Source organism: Oryzias latipes, chromosome 14, assembly GCF_053564925.1.
Source record: "Oryzias latipes strain Hd-rR chromosome 14, Olatipes_Hd-rR_3.1".
Classification (NCBI taxonomy): Eukaryota; Metazoa; Chordata; class Actinopteri; order Beloniformes; family Adrianichthyidae; genus Oryzias; species Oryzias latipes.
In genome coordinates, this window is record NC_136250.1 from 4,646,807 (window position 1) to 4,670,949 (window position 24,143).

General features: G+C 40.3%; 3 protein-coding genes across 27 annotated transcripts in view; 2 read left to right on the forward strand and 1 right to left on the reverse strand.

The window, feature by feature from the left end:
- The first annotated feature begins 846 nt into the window (after positions 1-846).
- Positions 847-10,187, forward strand: ppp2cab (protein phosphatase 2 catalytic subunit alpha b). Its single transcript, XM_004076061.5, has 7 exons — positions 847-1,188; positions 7,626-7,835; positions 7,950-8,123; positions 8,292-8,381; positions 8,938-9,099; positions 9,275-9,393; positions 9,488-10,187. The coding sequence occupies exons 1-7, from the start codon at positions 1,087-1,089 to the stop codon at positions 9,558-9,560; spliced, it is 930 nt and encodes a 309-aa protein (XP_004076109.1). The 5' UTR covers positions 847-1,086; the 3' UTR covers positions 9,561-10,187.
- Positions 10,188-10,639: 452 nt separating this feature from the next.
- skp1 (S-phase kinase-associated protein 1) lies at positions 10,640-16,606 on the forward strand. Its single transcript, XM_023962241.2, has 6 exons — positions 10,640-10,864; positions 11,405-11,504; positions 11,597-11,670; positions 12,244-12,387; positions 15,730-15,870; positions 16,015-16,606. The coding sequence occupies exons 2-6, from the start codon at positions 11,408-11,410 to the stop codon at positions 16,048-16,050; spliced, it is 492 nt and encodes a 163-aa protein (XP_023818009.1). The 5' UTR covers positions 10,640-10,864; positions 11,405-11,407; the 3' UTR covers positions 16,051-16,606.
- Positions 16,607-16,654: 48 nt separating this feature from the next.
- The window catches only part of tcf7 (transcription factor 7), a 60,406-nt gene continuing 52,917 nt past the window's right edge, over positions 16,655-24,143 (reverse strand). For 9 of the 25 annotated variants that reach the window (XM_078931093.1, XM_023962231.2, XM_023962229.2 and 6 more), the window contains 3 exons: positions 23,145-23,193; positions 21,501-21,573; positions 16,655-18,301 (listed from right to left, as the gene is read on the reverse strand). In XM_078931093.1, coding sequence (XP_078787219.1) covers positions 17,929-18,301; positions 21,501-21,573; positions 23,145-23,193 — 495 coding nt within the window. In that variant the 3' untranslated portion in view covers positions 16,655-17,928. Of the gene's footprint in view, positions 18,326-21,500; positions 22,069-23,144; positions 23,194-24,143 lie in introns of those variants that run through there. The other 16 variants (XM_078931102.1, XM_078931098.1, XM_078931100.1 and 13 more) reach the window with 8 other exon arrangements.

Sequence of the window (24,143 nt, forward strand, 5' to 3'; positions counted from 1 at the left end):
TTAGTACTTATTGTTTAATATTTATTGTGGTACTTGCACATTTTCTACAGAATGACCATTTTCCAACTTGAAAAACTTGTGCAATGGACTCAGATGCTGTATGTCAGATTTGAAAAAATTAAAAGAATTAAAACAAAAGAAATGATTAAGAATGTGTCTGTTCTCCGTCTATGGATGTTCTTTACTAAAATTACTTAGATATTTCACACAATGTAAAATTTGTTTTAAGCAACTGTGTGGATTTTGAAGAAAAAAAAATGTCGATATTTAAAAAGAATAGTAGTATATCTACTGCTAATTTGGAAATAAATTGTTATCAGGGCTGATTTTCCCCAAAGATGCTTAATTGATTTAGTTTATTTACAGTTTCAGCTTAATTACTGCAATGATTTTACACTATTAAATTATTAGTTTTATGTAACTATTTTTATTCAAATTGCTATTTTGTTTAGTTATGCAAAAACCTTTTCCCAAAAGAAAATAAAGTTAACAAAGGCAAATCGTTCATTAAGAAAATTAAGTTACATTTGCAAAAACCAACAGGAAAGTAATAAACAAGAAGGTACTTCAGATGAAATTTAGTAATACATTTGATAAATCGATATTACATTTACTTTGTTCAGAGCAAATTAATTTAATAAGCATTTTAAAAATGAAATGAAACAAGAAACAGTGTTTGTTTTAATTTGACCGTGATTTTTCTAAATAAATATCTTGAAAAAAAATTTGATAGAGGAAAAAGAATAGGTGTTGAGGAAACAAAAACAGATGAACCACTAATTAGTTGAAATATTATATACAGGGTAAGTCTGGTGCGTGGTGCTTTTATCTTGAAGATCTTCGCCGGAAATGCAGCGTATGACCACTGACGTCTTCACATGAACCATTTTTCAGGGTGGATCGCCAAACAGAGCTGTCTCCCGCCCCTCTTCTGTCAATTCATAGTGATCTGGCAGCTGGAGGTCCATGCCTCTGTCGGTCGGAGTGAAACCATCTCCTGCGGTCAACGTTTTGTAAGCTTCAGGGAAGTCGGAGTCTCATTGGTGAACCGCCGCGGCGCCTGTCGGTGAAGAAAAAACAGCAGAAATGGAAGAAAAGGCGTTCACGAAAGAACTCGATCAGTGGATCGAGCAGCTCAACGAATGCAAACAGCTAACCGAAGGACAGGTGAAAACGTTGTGTGAAAAGGTAAGACGAGTTTATTTTAAACCCCAAATTCTGTTAACGTCTGGTCTCGCGCCTCCTCCTCCTCCTTGTGGCTTTTTTCAGAGATTCTTAAGATGGCGTCTATAGTAGAAGGAGTGTAGATTTCACCGCGCGATATTAGACCCTCACTGCCAAACCCCACTCTGTGATGGTTTTGAGCGGTCTGCTCATTCGCGGGGGGAGGAAATAACGCTCGGAGGGCAGCTCGTGGGATTTACCGGGGTGCAGACCCGTTGGAAGCGGCGCTCCCCTCCCTGCTCTCCTCGCGGGCGCCACGGTGACTGCAGCATCTCCCTAAGGCAGCTGTTGCAGCAAAAAGCCCCAGTCTGCTTTACTTACCCCCCACCCCCCATCCCGGGGGCTAAAATAAGCCCCCCGATTTTGGGACTGCTCTGAAAGTAACCCCACTCTGTAGCAGTAAAACCATCATTTTAATCAGGCATCTTTCTGGTCAACTCAGGCTGTTTGGACGTAAATGGTTTAGTCAGCTTCTTTTAGTTGTTAACCTTTATCTTCACTGAATATAAAGTTTAGAGCACATTTATATTGTATCCCGTTTTAAGCTCTTATTCATTTAGGGTTCTTTAGCTTCCAGTCTGGCTTTTGGGTGCAGAAATAAACATTGAAAGCGCTTCACTGCAGTGGATGCAGTTTAAAGGTCCGCTTCCGCCCATCTGTTGATCTTTTGTAAAATCGTTCCCAGGGTTCTTTTTACTAATAATTATGGCATTAGGTGAGGCGTACATAGTTTGTGCAGTGTGGCATTAGAAAATTGCCTCAGTTGTGACTGTTGGCACAGAGCAACCCCGCCCCCACTTCCTATCAAACAACTGTTTACATGCTCTCCTGCTTGCTAACAGCCACTCACACCCCTAACTTAACATTACAAGTGCAACAAAAATGGTTGAGCAGTATTTGAGCAACCCAGCTGTACAGTTTTGGGGTGAATGCCAGCCCAGACGAGGAAAACAAAGACGTTCGTGGATCTAGTTGTCTACAAGTGGATGCATCAGAACGGAGCAGAGCAGGGAGGTTGTGTGCCGATGATCATTTCCTCATTCACAATCATTTGACAAAAGAAAAACCCAGAAATGCAATTCTGAGCAACATTTTCTTTATATATGTCCTCCATCATCACAGAACAAGAACATGTTAAAGCACCAAAGAACAGGATCTTCATCATAGTGGGTCTTTAATTAACATAATGAATGAAGAGTATTTTCAGAGTTCTAATGGTTTTCTCCATTTAAGTAGTGATAATGGTTAGGAGGCAACCAGTTAATTATTGTTCATCTTTAGAAAGGATGCATGCATGCTTTCCTTTTGTCCCTGGGTTGTTTGATGGGTCATACATCCTGCAAAGTGGAGTGCTAGTGCTAGCAAACCATTTCCAGGCTGAGAAGCTGCTGACTTTGCTAATAAAGTAGCAGCCTATCCACCCCTAACCCTGATGTTGACATTTGCTGGATGTGAAGTCTACATATGCTTGTGCTTTATTTATTAGCTGGTCAACAGATTCTGCACACTATAGCAGTCTGAGCTGCGGCTTAACCCCGATCTCTGTGCCGATCTTTAGCTCTGAATGTCTCTAGGTTTAGAGGAAAAATTCGTCCTGAGAGTAGAGTGAAAGTGCTATTTCTTTGAACCCAATGAGATTTCTTTTAAACTTATCTTTTCTCAAATATTCTACTGGTTGAAGTCAAAGCCAGATGGAGTTTTTTCTTTCAGCTCAGGTCTGTTGAACGTTAGCATCTGGAGCTTCATGGCATCTGGGCTTGACTGAAAGCAGCTTGTTCCAGTTTGGTTTGATGTTTTCCAGCTGTAAACCTTTTTCTGTTTGAGCTTTTCCCCATTTTAGCTCCTCAAAATATGTGAGGAAATACTCAAATTGCACACCCCCCCCCCCCCCCCCCCCCAGGTCTTGTGCTTGCACCCATTAAATTAAAAACAGAATTGTCTCGGTTGCCCTGTGAGCCATCATTTTAAAATTACACACCGTTCTCAATCTCCATTTGTCTTTCAAAATGATTGTTTTGCTGTGTCATCCTCCATGTGGAGCTGTTGTCGTTAGAACTGCGGGTCTGTTGTGTCGTGGCGTGAAGCAGCAGATGCTTTGACTTTGACCGTCTGACATCTGATACGGAAACGGCAACAAGTCAAGAACGGCAACGAATGCCTCCTGACGGAGCAGAGATGCCATGAAAATAGCTGGGAGGGAATGGCGGTTCAGGGAGACGTCTCCGTGCACGCACCCATCCCCGGCTCAGAGCTGGAATATTTTCAGCACGCCACGCCCATCACACATCCTCCCTGACATGAAAAACCAGCGGAGGAGGCGATTGATTTCCAGTAGAATCACCTTCACTATCAAAGCCTTTGCTGCTAAAGGGGATGGGAGTGGGAGTGAGGATTCAGCGAGCATGTCTCTGTTTTGGGGGGGTGTGGCGTGCTGTGTAATCTATTTTCAGTCTCTGCTTTCCAGCCTTCTCTGAGCCTTCTTCAGGCAACCTTTAGTCCCTGCTTTTACAGCCAATCGAGACAAATAAAACCTAAAATCCTGCCTTTCTTTGAAGACTTCTTTTCTTCTCTAAAGCCAGCAGGTGTTTTGCTAATGCAGTCTGTTTACAAAGCCCTGCTTGGTAATGAAATCTGCTGTAACTCAGTCAATATTTGAATGACTGCGGAGTAAAGTTTTCTGTTTATCAGGAACCCGATTTCTGTTCCAGTCAATTATCTGTGAAAATAGAATTGAGTGCTAAATAAATGGCTCAGATGGATCGGTCCATTGTTCTTGTCGTATTTCTACGGTGGCCCTGAAGTGCCAATCACACCAACAAATCACTTGATGTAAAAACAAATTAAAGATTAAAATGACGGCTTAAACGGAAACAAATAATTTCACAACACTACATTTTAGAAACCAAAAAAAAAAGATCCAAAAACCAAAATGCAGGAAAAAAACCAGGAAAACAAAAAGAATTTCCAGGAATCAAAATTAAATGTTAAAAAAGGAAACAAAATAGAATCTCACTGATTTGATGATGATGATATTTGTCTCTTTTTTTCTTTTCTTTTTTGAATTGTGTTTTGATTTTCAAAATGTATTTTTATTTGTTGCTGGGATCTTTATTTCTTAATTTTTTGTATTATAATTTTTTTTAACTTGTCCTGTCTAACAGGTGAGCAGACGTTGGGATCTTCATTATGTTTTTGCATTGAGTGATTTGCACCTCAGGACCACCGTAGTTTTCTACCTTCACTGTCCCTTTTTATTGTTTGTTGAATGGAAAACGTCTACAGAAAGCTGTGGGATTTTTGACTCTTTAAACCTAAACAGTTAGAGATTTGTCAGGTGTAAATATTAGAAGGATGGAATACCTCCGTGCCTTGGCGTTGGAGGATTTAATGTAACTCGTGTTTGTGTGAAAATGCTATTTTAAAAAAAACAAACAAAGAAAGCTCTACTTTACTGTGCGTGGTCAGCATTTTACCTGGAGGAGAGGGATCAAAAATTCCCCCCTGCACACAAGGACCTAGTAGAGCGGGGCAATATGGCCAAAAAATAAAATCTCATTCCTTTCATTTCCAAATTTAGATTTTAATCGTGTTTTTCTCTCTCCCTGCTTTTACTCTCTTTAAGAAAAATACAATTAATGGAATATATTTAAAAAAAAACCACTTTATTTTAACATCTCCTTTGAGAATTTGACTCTTACATAAGATGAAAAAAGTTTTAAAAATGTTTGTAGATCAATGCAGCAGATGTTTTGTGAGCATCTCATAAAGAGAAATACTAGAACGCACACGGCAGAGCATCTTTGGTAGCAACAGCCTTTGAAAGGGATTTTATTGCATTTGGTTTGATGCTCCAAGTTTAAAGTCAAAACCTCTGTAGATAAAAAAAAAAAACACCAAGCAAATGTTCCATCAATTTACATTCAAAAAATCTATTGGTGTTATTTTAAAAATGATATTATGTTAAATGCAAACTGGGAGGAAGTCGCAATATAATGAAAACATCAGATAAAAACAACAGTTTTTGTTTCTGTCTTCTTGCTGAAAAACGCCTCATGAGAAGATGAGAGGTTTCAGCCTTTTCGTCTCACTGAAGTAGCTCCTCTTTGCTTGCTGCTGTTTTCACATCTGCACTTTGTGAACAACAGAGTGCAAAAGAGCAGAGAATATGGAAAATAAAATCTGCATTTTCCAAAAACTAAATCGCCAGAAACAAGTTTAAATTGGTCCATTAATTTGATCAATGGCTTAGCCCTAGGACTTAGACACTGGTCGTTATTCTTGTATTTGGAATGATAGTTTTCTGAAGTGTGTCAGCATTCCGTCAGTCTGCCTCTGCTGATGTGGATGTCGGCTGTGGTTTAGCCGGCGATGCTAAACTCTGGACGTAAACATTTCAGATGAGATCATGGTTTGTGGTTGGAGATTCTCAGTAGCATATGCATTGATGGGATTATTAGAGCATCTCTGGTTGGCCTGTGTGCTGTCTGACAAACTTTAGCACATCCATCATCTGGAGCCTCCCTGTTGGCCACAGGTCAGGTGTGGTCCTGGTGCCAAATCTGCCTGCCTGTCTTTCAGTGGGACGCTGTACTGCTGACAAAAGCAGCAGGTCACACTGTCTTTGGGTTTATGCAATGGATTAGATAACAGTAATCCTGCATGGTGTTTTTCATTGTTTTTCTGAGGTTACGTCATCCCAAAATGAAGCAGATGAACGGCTGAGGTTGACTGTTTTTGTCCAAACAAAAGCCAACAGTGCTGGAGTTAAAGCTACATTTTTAGGGAAATATTTGTATGAAAAATACAATTCCAACAGAAAAGAAACCTTGAAGTGAAATGAAGCTAAACAGCTGACAGTTCTCTAGAACAAGAAAGCACAACATGTGTTGTATTCACATTAAGGATTTTATTTTTGATTGTATCAGGCATTCACATTTGTAGATATACTTAAAGAAAAGGACCTGATTATTTCAGGGAAATCAGTGCAAAGTGGTTTCAAATGTTCAAACATTGTTGGAAAGAAGACAAAACAAGCCAGGAATCTTCTTACGGTACTGTTTCCCTTCAGATTACTCCCTTTGTTTTAGTGGTTTCTGTTTTAAATCATTTCCACTTGTGTTTAACTGTCAATGATCCGTTTTGGTTTTGCCCAGAGGCAACTCGGGGGTGATTGTACTCAAGTGAACTGTTACTATTACTAGCAGTAATTAGAAGAGCAGAAGAATGCAGTGAAGGCTGACCTGACCCACTTAGTTTTTCCTTTTATGTGGCTCCAAATAGTGGATTGAAAACGTGCATGCTGCTGTTCCACTTTACTGCAGACGTCTAGAATATTCCATCAGGCTTAGTCACTCAATTGCTTTGGAGGCACAAGCTCTGGTCAAGCTGCCATCCTGACTCTGGCGGCTGAAAGAGCCTGTGCCACATGGTGGTAAAGCCACAGGACGGATACGTGGAATATAGGTCAGCAGTGTGCAGCGTTGCATTGGCTGCATCGCTGCCAAGTCCCAGCCTGCCAGCCTCGTTGTTTGGTCGGAGGAGCATCGTGTAAATGCTGACAAACACCACACCTCCAGCATGGATTTTCCACATGGATACACAAAAGAGCTTTGAAGGAGCCAGTCATGCAACGTTGGTCTCTAAGAACGGGTCAAAAACCCCGGCTTCAGGGCCAGTCCTGCACATGTCCTGCCTCTTAGTTTCAGCCCTGCTTAGTCTTGGTACCAAACCTTTATTCACATAAACCTGTCAGAAATAAACTCAGAGAATAGACTCTGATTTCAGTCTCCACATTTGTTTAAATCATACGTCTATTTTTAGTTTGATTTAGGCCACCTCAGTGTAAAAGCAGCCTTACAGTCAAGGACTTGTACTTTGAACATTTGCAGAATGACTCAGACTCTGCATCCGCTGCTTTTAGACCTCTTTGTGGGAGGAAGCAATAACAGTCCAAATATACTTTTTTCCCAGCCTAAAGCTGTATTTTTCTGAGTGTTTAACAGCTATGGCCATAACACATGTAATAAGTTGAGCCCAATGAAATGACTTCTTTGTTTTTCATTTTAAAATGCTAACGATCTCTCCTAGTTTTAGCTTTAGGGGCCCCATTTTCATTTATTTCTGGTGGTATTTGAGCACAGCCAGAACTGTTTGTTCTACAGCAAGAAGGACACAAGCGCACAGCCTTAAGAAAGCATTTATGCTAGCTGCAATATCATTGACAGGAAATGCTGCATCCTGAAGGAACCATGTAGGAATTTGCCCAAACACACCTCTTGTGGATTGTAACGCATTTGCAGTGTTGCTCACTCAGATATAAACTCAAAATAATCTGCACATTTCAACGTCTTGTCTCTCTGTTATACAAGACACTATCAACTCTTTTTCTTGTTTCTTTTCAGGCAAAGGAGATTCTAACAAAGGAATCAAACGTCCAGGAAGTGAGATGTCCCGTGACGGTATGTGGTGACGTGCACGGCCAGTTCCACGACCTCATGGAGCTGTTCAAGATCGGAGGGAAGTCTCCTGACACAAACTACCTGTTCATGGGGGACTATGTGGACAGAGGGTACTACTCCGTGGAAACCGTCACTTTACTTGTAGCACTAAAAGTGAGTCATGGAAGACTTGTGACCCCTTTTTCTATTAAAAAGAAAAGGTGTTTTCAAATGACCGTTTCGTGATTGTGTTTTCAGGTGAATTAGATTTCTCTGCTTGCATTACAGGTACGATTCCGGGAGCGCATCACAATCCTCAGAGGGAACCACGAGAGCAGACAGATCACACAAGTTTACGGCTTCTATGACGAGTGCTTAAGGAAATATGGAAATGCTAACGTTTGGAAGTACTTCACAGACCTGTTTGATTACCTCCCCCTCACTGCCCTGGTAGACTCTCAGGTGAGGAACCCCTGATAGAAACCAAAACGATCACAACAGACTGGGTTGGCTCTGTCTTGCCATTTAACCTAGTAAAGGTAGTTTTAAGATGTTTGTTTTAAACTGGAAATCTTGAGAAGATTCAGAGCTAATTCTGTGGGTAAATGAACTTCTCTGTTATTTCATCAGATTTTCTGCCTTCATGGAGGCCTGTCCCCGTCCATAGATACATTGGATCACATCAGGGCTTTGGACCGTTTGCAGGAGGTGCCACATGAGGTAAAAGTCTAAACCTAAACATCTGCTGGTGGCATTTTTTCTGATAATGGAGGACATTTATCGAGAGAATTAAGAATAAAATAGCATTTCTGAATATTTCTTTATTAAAATCATTGTGAATCAGGAGCAGATGAAAAAAGGCCATTTGAAAAGGAGCCTATTTGTGGGCGGGGCCACAAGCTCTCCGCTCCGCTCCGCTCCAACACTTGTAGACGACTAGATCCATGTACGTCTTTGTTTTCCTTGTCTGAGTTGGCGTCTGGCTCAAAACTTTACGGCTCGATAAAGGACTACAGCTGCTCTGCAGAAACTGTCCTTAAAAAAAAAACACAGCTTTTTAAAATTTAGGCTAAAAACGGCATAATCATAATGAAAAGACCACTGGGAAATCTTTTAAAATAGATCCAAAAAATAATCAGAGTGGTTTTTACACCTACTGTGTTTAGTTTTTAACTACAAATAAAACGCCACCAGGATAAATAGCCTGTTGAATGTGTTTGCGGTCAGAATCGGGAGCTGGCCTGTTCCAGTTCTAACCTGTGATCTCTGTTTCCAGGGTCCCATGTGCGACCTGCTGTGGTCGGACCCTGACGACCGCGGCGGCTGGGGCATCTCTCCTCGAGGAGCAGGCTACACTTTTGGTCAGGACATATCTGAGACCTTCAACCACGCCAACCGCCTCACACTGGTCTCTCGAGCCCACCAGCTGGTCATGGAGGTGTGCATAGTTCAAAAAACCTAACTTTGACCTAACGTTGACTTTTTTTTTTTTTTTTTTACTTTTCATCTGGAAAATGTTTACTATTTTGAGCTTATTAAGACAAACAGTAGAACTTGTGTTAGTTTGTTTTGGATCATTTTCTTCCTGTAAATAACACATCTGCTCTCTTCAGGGTTACAACTGGTGCCATGAGAGGAACGTGGTGACGATATTCAGCGCTCCTAACTACTGTTATCGCTGTGGCAACCAGGCAGCTATTATGGAACTAGATGACACCCTCAAATATTCCTTGTAAGTACATAAATTAAAAACATCAGATGCAATAGTTTAAGGTGGGAATTGTAACTTTTGCACGTCTTAAAATACTTTTCCTTTCGTCCTGCAGCTTGCAGTTTGATCCTGCGCCTCGCAGAGGGGAACCCCATGTAACCCGCCGCACCCCGGACTACTTCCTGTAAACTCTAACATTAGACCCATGCGTACAGTCCAGGCCTAGAATGGCATATACGGCTGAAAATAACTCAAATGTGGAATGGGATCCTGGGACACCGCTCGGAGCATCACAGCAGTGCACATTGTATATCCACACTTAGACCTATTTAAGCATTTTTGTGTCTGTGGGTGGACCAAAGGGTGTGTGTTCCATTACCATTTTAATAATCAGTGCTGACGACTGTACTAAATATCCCCTTTCCTCTTTAAGTCAAGTGTAAATTCCTTCTTTTGTTTGCACGTAGCTGGACTAATGGCACCAATCTCCAAGATTTCATTTTTGGCACTTTGAGTCACACCAGCTTTGGCTTATATTAAGGAAAAATGCGTACGTTCTGTTTGCACTTTTGTAAATTTAAAGAAATGTAAGTTATAAAAAAAACATGAAAGATTCACACTGTTATGTTTTTTTAAATATTGCAAATCAATAAAATTCCCCTAAATCAAGCTATACATAAGGCTTTGTTGTCCTAACTTTTTAGACTGATAAATGCAGTTTGGTTTATAAGATGCTGGATGTTCAATTTCATTCATTCATGAATTCTATATTATGTAATAGGAAATTTCAACAATAAAGATTAAGGTGACATTGATGTTTTTGTTTATTTTATGCTGCTGAAAATATTAAAAAGGTGGCAATTACTTGGGGTGGAGTAAAGTTAAATTGATTTGCGTTTATTATATTGCAAAAATAAATGAAATGAAATAAAGTGGGTCATATAATTGGCTTAGGAAACTGTTCGAATGGACACGTCGAAAGGAACAGGCGCCACCATGCGGTCAAAAGGTGCTAATACACGCAACAAAAATATAGGTCAGACTTGTAAAGGTTTGCATGAATAGCATATTTTTACACTATTATTTCTGATTAAGTCGCATTTTAAAATCTTTATACTAGTAAGTAGTAATCTAAAAGAAGATTTAAGTACAAAAATTTTGATAAAAAAGAAAACCTGGAGTCAAACTGATTTGTTTTATTTTTTTAACATTAAATAATTTTACTAACATTTATTTTAATATAATAATCTATGCTGTTATATTAAACAAAAGCATTAAATAATAATCGCACTACCACAGGCTAAACCGGCAGAGCGGCAGTCCCTCCCTTTGCTCTCTTGTCATGACGGCCTTCCGCCTGTAGGCGGCAGAAGACTCCCCCACCTTCCTGCCATCCAGATACTTCCAACTGCTCTCGGGAGTTACGCGTCTGTAAGGCCCGTTCTGCTAACTACAGGGGAATTTCGCCTCTGAATTTCCGTCAAAAATCACAGTAGGTATCTGTTTTACAGCGAATATATCTTTTTACACGAGTTACGCGTGAGATTTGAGGTCAAACGGTTGCGTGCGTGTGATTTACATAGTCATTTGAAGCGCCTCGATGTAGCTGCTAACTGTCTGTAGCTATGTAGCGTTTAGCTAAGCTGCCTGCATTGTGAAGTAGCACCGAAGTAGCTTAACTGTTAACGTCGTCATATCATTTTTTTCGTGATTAACATTTAATCTTTAACCTTTGTAGTAGAAATAACGTCATTTAAAATAGAACCACGACAACTAAGATGACAAATTTGAACGCGTTCCCGGTTCACGTAAATGTTAGCTTTAGCTAGCTCTTGTATTTACATGCTAACCCCAAGCAGTCAATGCAACAAAAATACATTTTACATTGTTTTTGGGTGAAAACTTTAAAATGATAAGGACTACGTAAACCTGTGTGTAGCATCTGCTTGGCATGTTGGACGTCATTACTCGCTAACCTGAAGTTATATCTGTCGGTGTTAAAATACATTACTTGTTTGTTTTTTTTCTTCAGATTATGCCCACGATAAAGCTGCAGAGCTCTGATGGAGAAATCTTTGAGGTGGACGTTGAGATAGCTAAACAGTCAGTCACCATCAAGACCATGTTAGAAGGTAAGACACAGTGGAATTTGCACAGTTTAAATTAAACCAGTAAGTCTGCTGCCAGCTTTAGTTTTGACTCATTTTTAAATTCATTTGGACAGATTTGGGGATGGACGATGAAGGAGACGACGACCCAGTTCCCCTGCCTAATGTAAATGCCGCCATTCTCAAAAAGGTACAGAAGCAAGGATTTAATTTGTAATGCTCTTGGATCATTTAATTATAATTAACCTGTGGTGATTGAATAATTCTAGCATTGTAAACACTGAGTTAAGTGCTTGCGTTTTAAATACATTTGAGGTTTGTCAAATAAATTATGAATGAAATGAAATTTAAAGTAACCTGCTGCAAATTCTGAGAAGTTTGACCTTTTAACAACTTATCTTTGAATGGGTCTTAATTGACTTAGCTGTTCAGTTTTATGAACTCACAAATGTGATTAGTCAGTTTAAATGGTGAAAGGAATCTCACTGTTCCAGACCTCAGTTTCCTTTTTTCACCTTTTATATTAGCTTCTTTTTACCTTTTCTCACATTTAATTGAAAATTATTTAGAAAAAAAGCATTAAGTAGAAAAAAAACAACACTTTTGAGATGTTCTTTTGAAAATAAGGAAATATTTAAAAAAGATTTCAATATCTGTACAGTTTTTCAGCCGGCTACAGTGCCCTTAAAAAAACCAATTTTTTAAAATGTTGAATAAATGTGAAATAAATGGATGCTAGTTAATCTGACTGTGTCATTATTAGGTGATTCAGTGGTGCACCCATCACAAAGATGACCCCCCTCCTCCTGAAGATGACGAGAACAAAGAGAAGAGGACAGATGATATCCCAGTGTGGGACCAGGAGTTTCTTAAAGTGGACCAGGGCACCTTGTTTGAGCTCATTCTGGTCAGTACATTTCAGATTTAGCACAGTAACCGTCGTTTTGACATAGTTTATTTTAGGGCTGGGTGTCACCAATAATGTCCAGATTCTATTTGATTCTATTACAGTTTACATACTGTAAAATGTGGTAGGTAAATAATAAACCAATGAGGCCGTTAAAACCACACAGTGTTCCATGGTTTCTCAAATGGAGAAGCTCCAACAAAAATGTGCAGATCATTATTTTCTGCCTCTCCTGCATGGTGTTTCTGTTTGTCCACTAGGTGGAGCTCACGCTAGAGCCTTACACCATATTCCAGAAGATTGAGCAAAGAGTTACTTTGAAAAAAATGTTTCCTTAGAAGACTTTGGACATTTCCTTCCTTCCTGTGAGTGTATAAAGCTGTTCATTTAGGCAGTAATGCAAGTTTCAGTCGAACAAGCGTTAGCATAAGTGGTCCTACGGGAAATTCTGTTAGATGTTAGCATCAAACTAGCAGACTTTGGGTTTACTGCTGTTATGGGTTAGGTCACCGGTAAAGGAAAGGCATGAAAGATTGATCTCTAATTTAATGGATCGATTATTGATCCATTAGGCTTGGATCAACGAATCGATATAATCAACCCAGCCATAGTTTATTAATTTAAAAACACGCCTAGTTAAAATGATAAATTCTGTTTGGTCTAATCGTTAAACAAAAAGTACCACTAAAATGCCCTGTTAGCACTTGTTGACTGCTGCACTTGCTGGATGAAAGAGTTCTGGGACTTACATGATTAAAGGAGAAAAGTGTTTTCCTTCCATGTGTGACAAAAGTGTCAGAATAACAGAATGGAAAAATACTTCTGTTTTTTGGTAATACATTTAAATACACCTGGGTACCAAACCTTAGTGTTTTAAATAAGACTACTACTAGTGATGGCAGACACCAGGGATCATTATGTCTAAGACCAAAGTCTAGCTATACCTTCCAGCACTGTTAAGCAGCAAGGATGGTTTTGTTTTTGCTGTCTTCTTGGTCTTCTCAGTAAATTGTGAGGCTGCATCACTGAAATGGTTAACATTAAAAATAGTAAATCAAACCAAAAGTGAAGTATTTTATCAACACAGCCACTTATATTTATAGAAGTTTTCTCAGTTTTGCAGTTGACTTTCTTTTTTGTTAGATTTATTTTTTAAGGTTATTTGTAATAGTTTTTTTATAACTGACTCTTTTGTTTGGGTAACAAATGATTTAAACATTTGTTGCCAGGCAACAGCTGGAAGATGTTTTTTTAATGCCGTTGGGTCGTCAGCGGTCAGAGAGCCGGTAGTGGTTCTCACAAACCAGCCATGTGACGTGATGTGAGAGGTAACCCGAGCAGAACCCAGGAGAGATTGGGAAACGGTTACTGGAAGATCCAGTCATTCCAGGAAGTGAGACACGAGTGACTCCAGAAACCCCCCCCCCCCCACACACACACACACACGCTTATTTTGTTTACAAGCAGAAATGGTTGCTACATTTAACTCAAATGTTGGATTGAAGTTGAAAGAACCATCTGAGTTTTGGGTTTTGAGGTGAGCACTGCTCAGGACAGAGAGCAACTCTTGGGGCAGATGGGGCTGTTTAAATCAGCCCCATGGTATTGATTAAAAACAAAGTCTTCTGTTTTACAAAAGGGGGAAAGAAAATCTTCTTCTTTTTTGGAGTGTAATTTCTAAAAGATTTAGTAAAAGTATTTTTCTTAACTTGAGAGTAACGCTTTACTGACAACTGTCCTTATGGGTGGGTTTAGGCTGTCTGTGGGCAAAATAATAGGGAGGTGGCCCGCAAGAAATTTTAAGGTCTTAGACCACTGGGTGAAAATGTTCATGCCCATTTTTTTTTCTTTTTTAGTAGACATCCTGCGGGTGAAAAATTGTAGCGAAGGCTTAAAAATGCATATGGATGAAGTGGGGTGCAGGCGTGTCATACAGATTTTTCCAGCCCCTCCTAACCCTGATCTCTGCGCAAGATGTCAGTAATGTTCAAGTGATAAATGCTCACTCCTTACAGTGCAGCCTGACTGTGAGAATGTAGGAAATTAGACGACCACTGCATAGTTTGTGTGTACACCTGAACACATGCGGCTTCAGCCTGAGGTTGCTAACGGGTCAGTACTTGCGCCTTACTAACGACTAGACTGTGGTGTAAGGGCACTGTGTTACTGCTTCACCCACTTGAAGTGTGGGCATTTTACACTATCCTTACAAAAACCTCCTGATACATGACAGTGGTACATTCCATTCATGACATCCCATAAGGCAGGGGTCGGGAACCTTTTTGGCCGAGAGAGCCATGAACGCCACATATTTTTAAATGTCATTTTGTGAGAGCCATTCAATATGTTTAAAACTAAACTACAATTAGTCTGTGGATTCTTTTCAATAACATTGTAATTGTAGAGGACTGAGTTAGACTGGGTGGCTGTTGGGTTGCGTTCTAAGTTCCAGAGTTCATTGAACGCATCAAGCAGAGATGCTGGTTGGCCCTCAGTTCTGTCGCTCAGCCTGTCGTTGGGGAGTTCTGACCAATGGGGTTCAGCTGTGGGCCCAATAATGGAAATGGGAGGGCTGGTGAGGGAGGAGGGAATAAAAAGTTGGAGTTCTGTCGGTGGGAGAGATTCAGGAGTTGCTGGATAAGTTGTACGCCATTGGTTACGGCCTACAGTAACCAGAATAAAGAACCTTAAAAGAGATTAAGTCTCTGTGCCTCAGTGTGGGAAAGGGACGCTACATTATGCTGTTGCTAATAAATGATGATTTCATAGCATTAATGTGACTTCTGGTGCTGCATGGTGGTTTTGCTGATGGTCTTGTCTGGTTGATGCGTGGTGAGTTTAAGGCAGTGCATAGGTTTCAGGCTGGTACCAACTCTGTGATATAACAGATAATAGGAAACTGATAGTGGAGCAGATTTTTTTTTCTTCGAGCACCAATACTACTGCCCCCCACCCCCCACCCCGACGTGGCTCGTGAGCCATGGGTTCCCGACCCCAGCCAGGCTAAAGGGAACTACAAGACACACCTGTGTTCCCTTCAGGGTGCGGCCACTCCTCTCTAGGACCCTCCACGGCCCGGACAACCCGATACCCTCCAACCCCCGTACAGGTCAACCCCGTACGAGAGCGTGCAACAAAGTTCTAAAGAAAAATCCTCCATCTTGGTTCTCATGCCAAATGTCCCCATGAAGCATAAAGTCAAAGTTGTTTGTTTGTGTCTGTGGTCTAGTTTTCATCCTAAACTTTTTTCCTGCTTTAGGTCAAGTCAGTCTGCCAGTTCCTGCCGACTGTGCCCTTTTCATCTCTTAAAGGTTTCATTTGGTTTATTTACTTTCTGTTTAGGCTGCCAACTATTTGGACATCAAAGGTCTGTTAGATGTCACCTGCAAGACGGTGGCCAACATGATTAAAGGCAAAACCCCAGAGGAGATCAGGAAGACTTTCAACATCAAAAATGATTTCACAGAGGAGGAGGAAGCCCAGGTACTGATTCCATCTTTTTTTTCTCTTCTTGTTGGACTGAAAAAAAAAGTATTGCACGAAATATTTGATGTGAATGTGTTGCACGGGAGTGTAGCTCAGGGCTGAACAAAGCGTTGAAAGCTCACCGTTCCCCTCTGTCCACAGGTACGCAAAGAGAACCAGTGGTGTGAAGAGAAGTAACAGGGTTTTCCTCAACACTACCACATCCAAAAGGATTGTCCCTGCTAACTGGTTGCACTGGCCATGTTCATATTTGTTAATATTTAGTATATTTAGAGCCACACCCCCCTCCCTACACCTTAAACCCCGCTTCCTTTTATTTCTATTCTCCTATTACTGCATGACCATTTTAATTTGCCTGTGTGGTGTTGGTAAATTAAAGTTAAAAGGCTCTTTTGCATTTTCACAAACTCACATTGAGCACTGACAGAAAACAGTCAGCAATTTGTACTCCTATTAAAAATTACTTTTTTTTTTTTTTTTACTGGACATGCTAGTTGTATTTTAGGTTAGCTGAAAGAAATAAAACAACTTTTTTTGAAAATGAGAAGTCATGGGTGAATGTTGGTTTCTTTGCTCTGTAAATGTACCGTTTTGTGAAGCCTCATTAAAGGAAGCTGTGTGAAGTGGAGACGGCTTTACAGCGTCCGGCGACTCCTTCCTGAGTCATGTGTGGAATTGGAAACCTTCTGAGATGAGCTGATGCTGGTTTAATAAACCAAACCTATCCACCAAATGTGTGTTTTGTGTCTTGATGCTGCCAAACAAACGATCTCTGACGGGATTTAGGGTTTCAGTCAAAAGAGATATTTATATTTTATTACATCCAACAAAAAAATACTAGCAATACAACAGGGTTAAAAAAAAAACATTAAAAAACTCAAACATGGTTTTCTCAAATGTCCTGAAATGAAGCAGTTTTAGCACAAGAGCGCCATCTGCTGGCGGAAGAATCCAAAATCATTCTCTTAAAGCCTTTGAAGGTTCAAACATGCAGATTAAACACAATACATAGTTTGACTGCTGCTGTAACATCTGACCCCAAAACAGTTCTTCACTATTTGACAAAAAACACTGCTTTAAAATAAAAAGGTTTTAAACTGAGCTCATTTTTTTTTTGGTCATTTCCTTTTTTTTCTTAAAAACATACAAAAAGTGTAATTACAATGTAAGACTTTACAACAGAATGCAATACAATATCACCCATTTGGTCTCAGATTTGTTTTTGGAGCTGTTGATTAGTCAATGGGAAATTTAATTTTAAAAAATAACATTAAAATTATACACACAAAAATAAAAGGGAATTTAAGAAAGATGGAAGTAAAAGTTACAGTTGAACCTGAAGCTTGAGAGCCTGAAGTGCCTTGAAAAAAGTTACTTGGAATTGTCTTATTAACTGCATTAAATGCTTGAATGACAAATACAGTTAGTCGCACAGCTGGTTACAACAAAATCCAGAAAAGAAGGGTCTCCGTAAAAAGGCAAACAGAAGAACCAATCCTTCCCTTTTGTAATCTGAGGTTGTAATGGTCAGTGCTCCGCTCTCATGATGTAATGGTTTGCTCTGAGCAGATAATGGAAATACTTCCGGGGGGGGGGGGGAGCCAGTTTTTATAATTGGAAGTAAACTTTAGTTTGCTTTCAATAGAAACAAATCTTTTCTGTCTTTTTGTTGATAAAAACTTAAATTTGTGTGGGTTGATCTGACTCTAAAAAATGGACTTTAGAGGCTAGAGTGGTGCAGTTCTACTTTAGCTTCAGTGGAAGCAGGACCTGAAGGTTTAAACTCCATGCAGATGTGGAGAAGCTGGTTCAAGCGTGTCTCTCTCTACCAACGCCCCCACTTTACCAAAATACACCCAAAGATGGGACTTCTGTTCAAAGAATTACTGTTTTGTCACAAGTGCATCTAGTGATGAAGATGAGGAGGAGAGTTAAGGATGGAGCAGCTAACGAGGAAGTCCTCTGGATCCAGCAGAGATGATGATGATGACGATGATGTAATACTGACAAATGTGAGGAGCAGGTGAGGAGGCGAGCGATCCCGGCGGGCGGTGGTCACTGAGTCTCTGTCAACACTTTGAGGGAGAGTCCCGCCACCTTGGCGGCCGACAGCGCCCTTGAGCAGTGCGTCTGCTTGGACAGTTCCAGGAGCGTGTGGGCGAGTTTGGCTGCAGGTGGGCGGGGGTCAATGCGTTTGTCAGCGGAGGGCTCCGCGGGGAGGCGCGAGTGCGAGCGGGCGTGCGAAGGCAAGGGGAGGCGTGTCGACGGGGAGGAGGGCGGCGGCGAGTAGCCCGGAGAGGGGGGGTGCTGGTAGAGGCGATGGCGGGCGGGGGAAGGGGAGGGGGGAGAGTCTATAGCACTTATATCTGAAGAAGATGGGCTGGGGCAGCCTCCTCCTTGAAGGTAGCGAATGCACTTCTTTTTCCTCCTGAGAACAGTCAGAGAGAGTTATCTGTGAATAAAGTGTGGATGGAAACGTCAGCGGGCCTCAGTCACAGTGCAGTGAGGTCAATGATCACACCAACAAACGGCCACCTGCACAAAACTACACACACTGACATGCTCTGATGCTAGAAATGCATGTTAACAAGCCCTCGGCCCACTTCCTGTCAGGCAAATCACAAATTTAAGGACCGGCGTGTCACCTTTTCTACCTAAAAGCCTAAAAATACAAACATGAGTTGCTTACAAAACACTGAGAACTTGTTTTAAACCCTGGAGAGGTCAAGGGGTCAAATTTGGCAAAAAGTAATTTTTTTCTCTTTACTTTTTAAATATTTATTTATATATATATATATTTATTTATTTGACATTTTTTGGCAGCTGTAATTGCTGCAGCCCAAACTGAAAAAACAAAAAACAACTTGTCAGCTTAACTTTGAAAGCCCAGAGGAAATCTGTTCTTGGGTTCTCCAGGGTTAAAAGTAGAAATGAATACAAAGTTAGGAAAATTCCTGCAGAACTTATTTGGATGCTGGTTTGAGGAAAAAAGAAACGTTCACCTCAAATTCATCTCAATAAAAGTTTGCATTTGATCAGAAATCCGTTTTATCTACCTAATTTTTCTATATCTATGTATAGATTTAAATGTCTTTTGTTTGTCCACTATAGTTTTTTTATTTTGATTGGTTGAAATAAACCAATTCCAACTTTCACGAACATCAAAAGACATAAAATAATGTTAAAACATTTTATTTTTAAATTTTCAGTCCAAGTTTAAAAATGGAGAGCCTCTGAAGAATATTTGTAATATTTTTGTAAGATTTGAATTTTTAATGATTCACATCACGGTTGCTTTAAAAGTCTCATCTCTGAGGATCCAAACTTACGTTCATTTCTCTTTTTATATGAATTCATGTTAGTCTGGTCAAAATATGGGATCAAACCTCAACAACACGGTCATTTGGGCAGAAAAGTCTCTCCCTGCTAATGAATTATAAAAAATAAAACCTTTTTTCTGTGTTTAATGCTTCATTGATCTGACAGATGAACTGAGCTGTTTATGCTCTGACGTCAGTAGAAATACACGTAGATCTTCTTTTCCTTTTAATTTTTTGTTATGCAATCAATTCATAAATTGAAATTATGGACACAAAAAAAAGCGTCTATGTAGAAATTTTCCCTCAAATTACGGGGTAGTGCAAAAAACAAAACAAAAAAAGGAAATATTGAAACCTTGAGAGGTTTGACAAAACCCCCCAGAGGGATGGAGTCCCACCTGGAAGAGGTGTTGGATCTCACGGCAGCCATGATGACCTGCTGGTCTTTGTGAGGTGTTGTACTTAAAAGAAGAGTCGTGCACCGCTGAGTGCAGCATCAAAGCGCCTAACAGGATCCCGTGATCATTACCAGAACCCGATATGAGTCACCAGGTTTAACCGCAGGGAAAGGCGCTAAACCATATTTAGACACAGAGGGAGAGGAAGGGAGCAGGACTGCGATAGAAAGTGATTTCTAAATGTCAGAGTTCACCATCAAAAGGCGCCTCTCACCACATCGCATGAATGGAGAAAGTTGAAAGCAGATGGGCTTAAGAATGCCGTCAAAATGCAACGCTGCAGGGAGTGTGTGTGTGTGTGTGTGTGAGTGTTGAACTGTGGTGATAAGGATTTGCTCAAACCACACTCAGCCCTCTTTGTTCTCTTAAAAACCGAAACACTCCGATTTCCATGACGTGGTAGTGGGGAAGACGACGGGGTTGCTACAGGTCTGTGGTGGTAGAAAGTCTTTCTGCAGAACCACACACATTCCCGAGTCCTGCTGTGATGCCATCGGCGTGCAAGCGCACAAACTGAACATGCATCACTACAAACGGAGGAACTATACAAAAATATCAGCAGCTTTTGTGACACAGACCTCAGGTTTGTGGCCTTTATGGGGTTCTTTGAAAGACATCTACAACTTTTGTTAACATTTAGTTTAAAACGAATAATTTAAATGACAATAAGGGCTTTCCCAAAAAAAGATATTCATCTAAGAAACAGTTTTTAGCTTTTAAAACCAGTAGCAGATCTATAAATCTATATAAATTGTTTTGAGTTTCAGAGCTCTAAATTTTATATTTGACATAAATCTGCAGAACAGATAAGTCTGTAAATCAAAAATATCTTATTTTATTGTTTACTCTAAATATTAAATTGAAACTTCAGAAAACTAACAGATATTTTCCCCCGCATCCACATCCAGTTCAAACTGCATGAACTAGTGATAAAAATCTTTTCATTCCGTTGTTCAAACACTAAAGTTAAAGTTTTTAAAACTTAGCTAAGATACAAAAAAAGCATAAAAAAGAATTGAACAACTTTTATTATGAAAATTTCAGTCCAAAAACTATTAAGTTCAAGAACAGATTACATTTGTGATGTTTTTGAACTCCTAGTTTCATGAGTGCCGTCACTTTTGCTTTAAAAGTTCGTCCCTCATCTTTTAGAATCTTAGCATTAATTCGTCTTTTTAGAGGAATTATTGCCAATTTACCAGAAACATGGGATCAAATCTCAACAACGTTTGGCGGAAACGTCTCTCCCTGCAAATGAATAAAAATGTAACCCTTTCTCTGTGTTTTGTTCATCTGAGAAAAGGTCGACCACTGAGCTGTTTTTGACTGTGACTTCACAGCCAATAGTAAATATAATATGTCATTGTTAGTTCTTTAGTTACATAAAAGCCAAATTCCCAGCGATACCAAACCGTTGTGTTGCAAATGTATGGATTTATTGCAGCAGTCTTTCTTCAGAGTGGCGGGTTAGTGACAGACAGCATGCAGAGCTTCACACATGACTTCTTTAGGGGTGGAGCTTATGAGTTATGGAACTTCATTTATGCAGTTAGGTCTGTGCTTTACAAATGAAAAGCCCCAGAGGTAAAGAACCACTCCAATGAAAACAATTTGTGTTTTTGACATGTTCTTGCAGCATTTTTCTGATGATGGAGGACATACATCAAGAAATTTAAGCCTAAAATTGCAATTCTGAGTATTTATTACTGCTGTGAATCAGAAGCAGATGAGAAAAGGTCATATTTGTTACACTTTTACATCAGATTGGAGTGGGACTCTAACATTTTGGGACGTTGGTCGTATCCAGGAGATGAAATTTGGGGTTTAGGGGCAAAAGTTTGGTACAAACCTGCAAGGACCGCACCAGTCTGTTTGTTGGTTGAGGCCGAAGCGAGCCCGGCATTTCTTAGGAGAGCCCGGGTCTGATCGCAGAGAGCGGCATGCACAAAACAAGGAGGAGCAGAGAGGAGCCAGGAAAGGAGAAAAGGTTAGAAGGAGACCACAGAGCACCAGAGCAGGCCGTCCAGCAAAACTGTTAGTTGACATTGCGATGCAACATCTGCGCTCATCAGGAGAATCAGCCCGAAAAGCAGGCAGCAGATGTGGAAGAAGAGACAGAAAACAAGCAGGAATTCTTCTTTTTCTTCCTAGACACAAACTTAGAAATGGAAGTCTACCTCTAAGCTTACTACATTATTTTAAAAAAGGCAGATCGTCATGACAACAGAGACTAAGATCCTCCGATTGTTAGGACTTGCAAATTCTTACATTTTTGGTTAAATATTAGGGGTGAAACGATTCCTTTTAACAACGATTCGATCATATCATAATTTGTGGTTAATAATACAACTTATTGTCAATATTGGTTCATTTTGAACGATCTGACCTGGTGTGATTCCGAGAGAAACACCTGGGTACTGAACAGTGCAAATATGTGTACAAACAAACAAACAAACAAACAAACAAACAAACAAACAAACAAACAAACAAACAAACAAACAAGTAAGTAAACAAGAATGAATGCCAAATCTATTCAAATTTTGTCTTCATAAAGTTCAGCCCACTGTTGTTTTTCCTCATCCAAATAGTCCAATATTAGAACATTCTACCTCACTCTATGATCACAAGAATTATTATTTTGAGAAAAAACGGAAACATTTTCTCGATAAGATTATTTTTCTTGCAAGACCGAAAAAAAAGACATTTTTTTTCATGGGCAAACATATAAATCAGCTGACTATAATGGACAGTGTTTCCCTACCTGCATCTGTCCACACAATAAAGAGGGATACGTTCGCAAAACTAGCAAAAGATGTGATTTGAAAAAAAAAAATGTACACATGGAAAACTCTAGATTTCTAAATTCACAAAGGTGGGTTGACGACCAACTTAACAAGTTGTGGCCCTTTTCTGATGATGGTGGACACATATTACGAAAGTTCAGCTCAAATTTGCATTTCTGAGTCTTCAATTTTTCAAATTGGTGTGAATCATGATCAGACAAAAATGCAGTTTGAAAAAAAAAAGAGCTCATTTGTGATGTAGAACATACGCTGGGCACGGAGCTCCCTGCTCCATTCTGATGATCCACATGCAGACGAATAGATCCATCTACGGCCACAACTCAAAGACAATTTTTTAATAGAAACTGTCCTTGAAAACGTCCCAGGTTTGGGGATTTTGGCTAAAAACGGCATCATCATAGTGGAAAGACCACTGGGAACGCTAAAATAAGCTCAAGCGCAAACGAGAACTTCTGTAAAGCTTTGGTTTCCGCAGAAGTCTGGAGTAGCTCGTGAAGTTTCGCGCTTCGGGATAAAAACGTCTGATTCCAGTTACGTGGAAAGTAGAGTGGGCGGGCGGTTTGACGTTAGAGGCACATCCTGCCTGTCGCAGGCGGCGGGACGGAGCGCTTCAGAACGCAAACGCAGCTCTCGGAAACCCACAGGATCTGCGTCTGGTCATCTGTCTGCGTCAGGAGGCTCATGTTTACCTGTGTTGGAGTCCTGCTGCTTCTCCCTTTTTCTTCTCTTCTTCTTGCCCTGCGAGAAAAACAAACAAAGCCCAAAAAGTGAGAAGAGTTGCGGGGTTTCATAGACTGCAGTCAATTCACCGTCAAGCTGAAAGAGAATAGGATTCCTTGTAAGCCAAGAAATATCATCAATTTAAAAAATAAATCCCTTGAAAAATTCTTATAATGACTTGTCTTTTTTTTTTCTTTATAAAATAAATATGAAAAAAGTCAAATGATGTTAAAAAGTCAAAAGGAGGAACCAGCATCAGGGTCAGGCAATGCCTTCATAGAGCAGGAGAAAAGCAAGAGTCAGAAACAAGAGAACCGTGAACGCTGTTCATGCAGAAACACCCGCTGGACACCTGAACGGATCCACAGAGGCACAAAGGTTGGTTTTTGTGTTTCTGCTGGGTGGATCTAGAAACGTGCGACTGTTGAGGTGAAGATCAGAGCGGCTCTCAGGGATCCGCTGAGGGTGAAGTGAGGCCTCATATTTGGCTGAGATGAAGGATGTGGGTACAGAAATCTGCTGCCTGTGCTTCCATGTCTCCCCTCCTCCGCTCGCTCTCAGTATTGTCTATGTGGTTACAACAAGTCGTTTTGCAAATGAAGCTCTTTGCATTTGTGGGTGTCCGTGTGTGGAGGTGTGACTGTGTGTGCAAACAGTGCTACATGCGCGGTTTTGTTTCGTTTGGTGACTTGCAGGAGAAGCCCTCCACAGGTGTGGGGGCGACATGTGGGGTTTATTTGTGCATAAAGGCCCATTCACTGTTTTATTTTATTTTTTTTTTTAAACTCTGGAGCGGCAAGAGGGAGGCGTGCAGGCGTGGAGGGAGGGAGGGGGCTCCTGCAGACGCCTGTAGATAATTCAAGCCTGGCTCTGACACCATAAATGCTAATATGATACCGATCATACCGGACATGCTCAGCTGATTCTGCAGATATCTGGAAACTGTTGATTTGCTGCTGCTGCTGAAC

Bases quoted from the DNA above. Each gene is read 5' to 3' on its own strand.
- ppp2cab (XM_004076061.5), top strand. From the start codon at position 1,087: ATGGAAGAAAAGGCGTTCACGAAAGAACTCGATCAGTGGATCGAGCAG. The intron at 8,124-8,291 runs GTGAGGAACCCC...TTATTTCATCAG, and splicing joins CTGCCCTGGTAGACTCTCAG to ATTTTCTGCCTTCATGGAGG. The intron at 9,100-9,274 runs GTGTGCATAGTT...TGCTCTCTTCAG, and splicing joins CCCACCAGCTGGTCATGGAG to GGTTACAACTGGTGCCATGA.
- skp1 (XM_023962241.2), top strand. From the start codon at position 11,408: ATGCCCACGATAAAGCTGCAGAGCTCTGATGGAGAAATCTTTGAGGTG. The intron at 11,505-11,596 runs GTAAGACACAGT...TCATTTGGACAG, and splicing joins CATCAAGACCATGTTAGAAG to ATTTGGGGATGGACGATGAA. The intron at 11,671-12,243 runs GTACAGAAGCAA...TGTCATTATTAG, and splicing joins ATGCCGCCATTCTCAAAAAG to GTGATTCAGTGGTGCACCCA.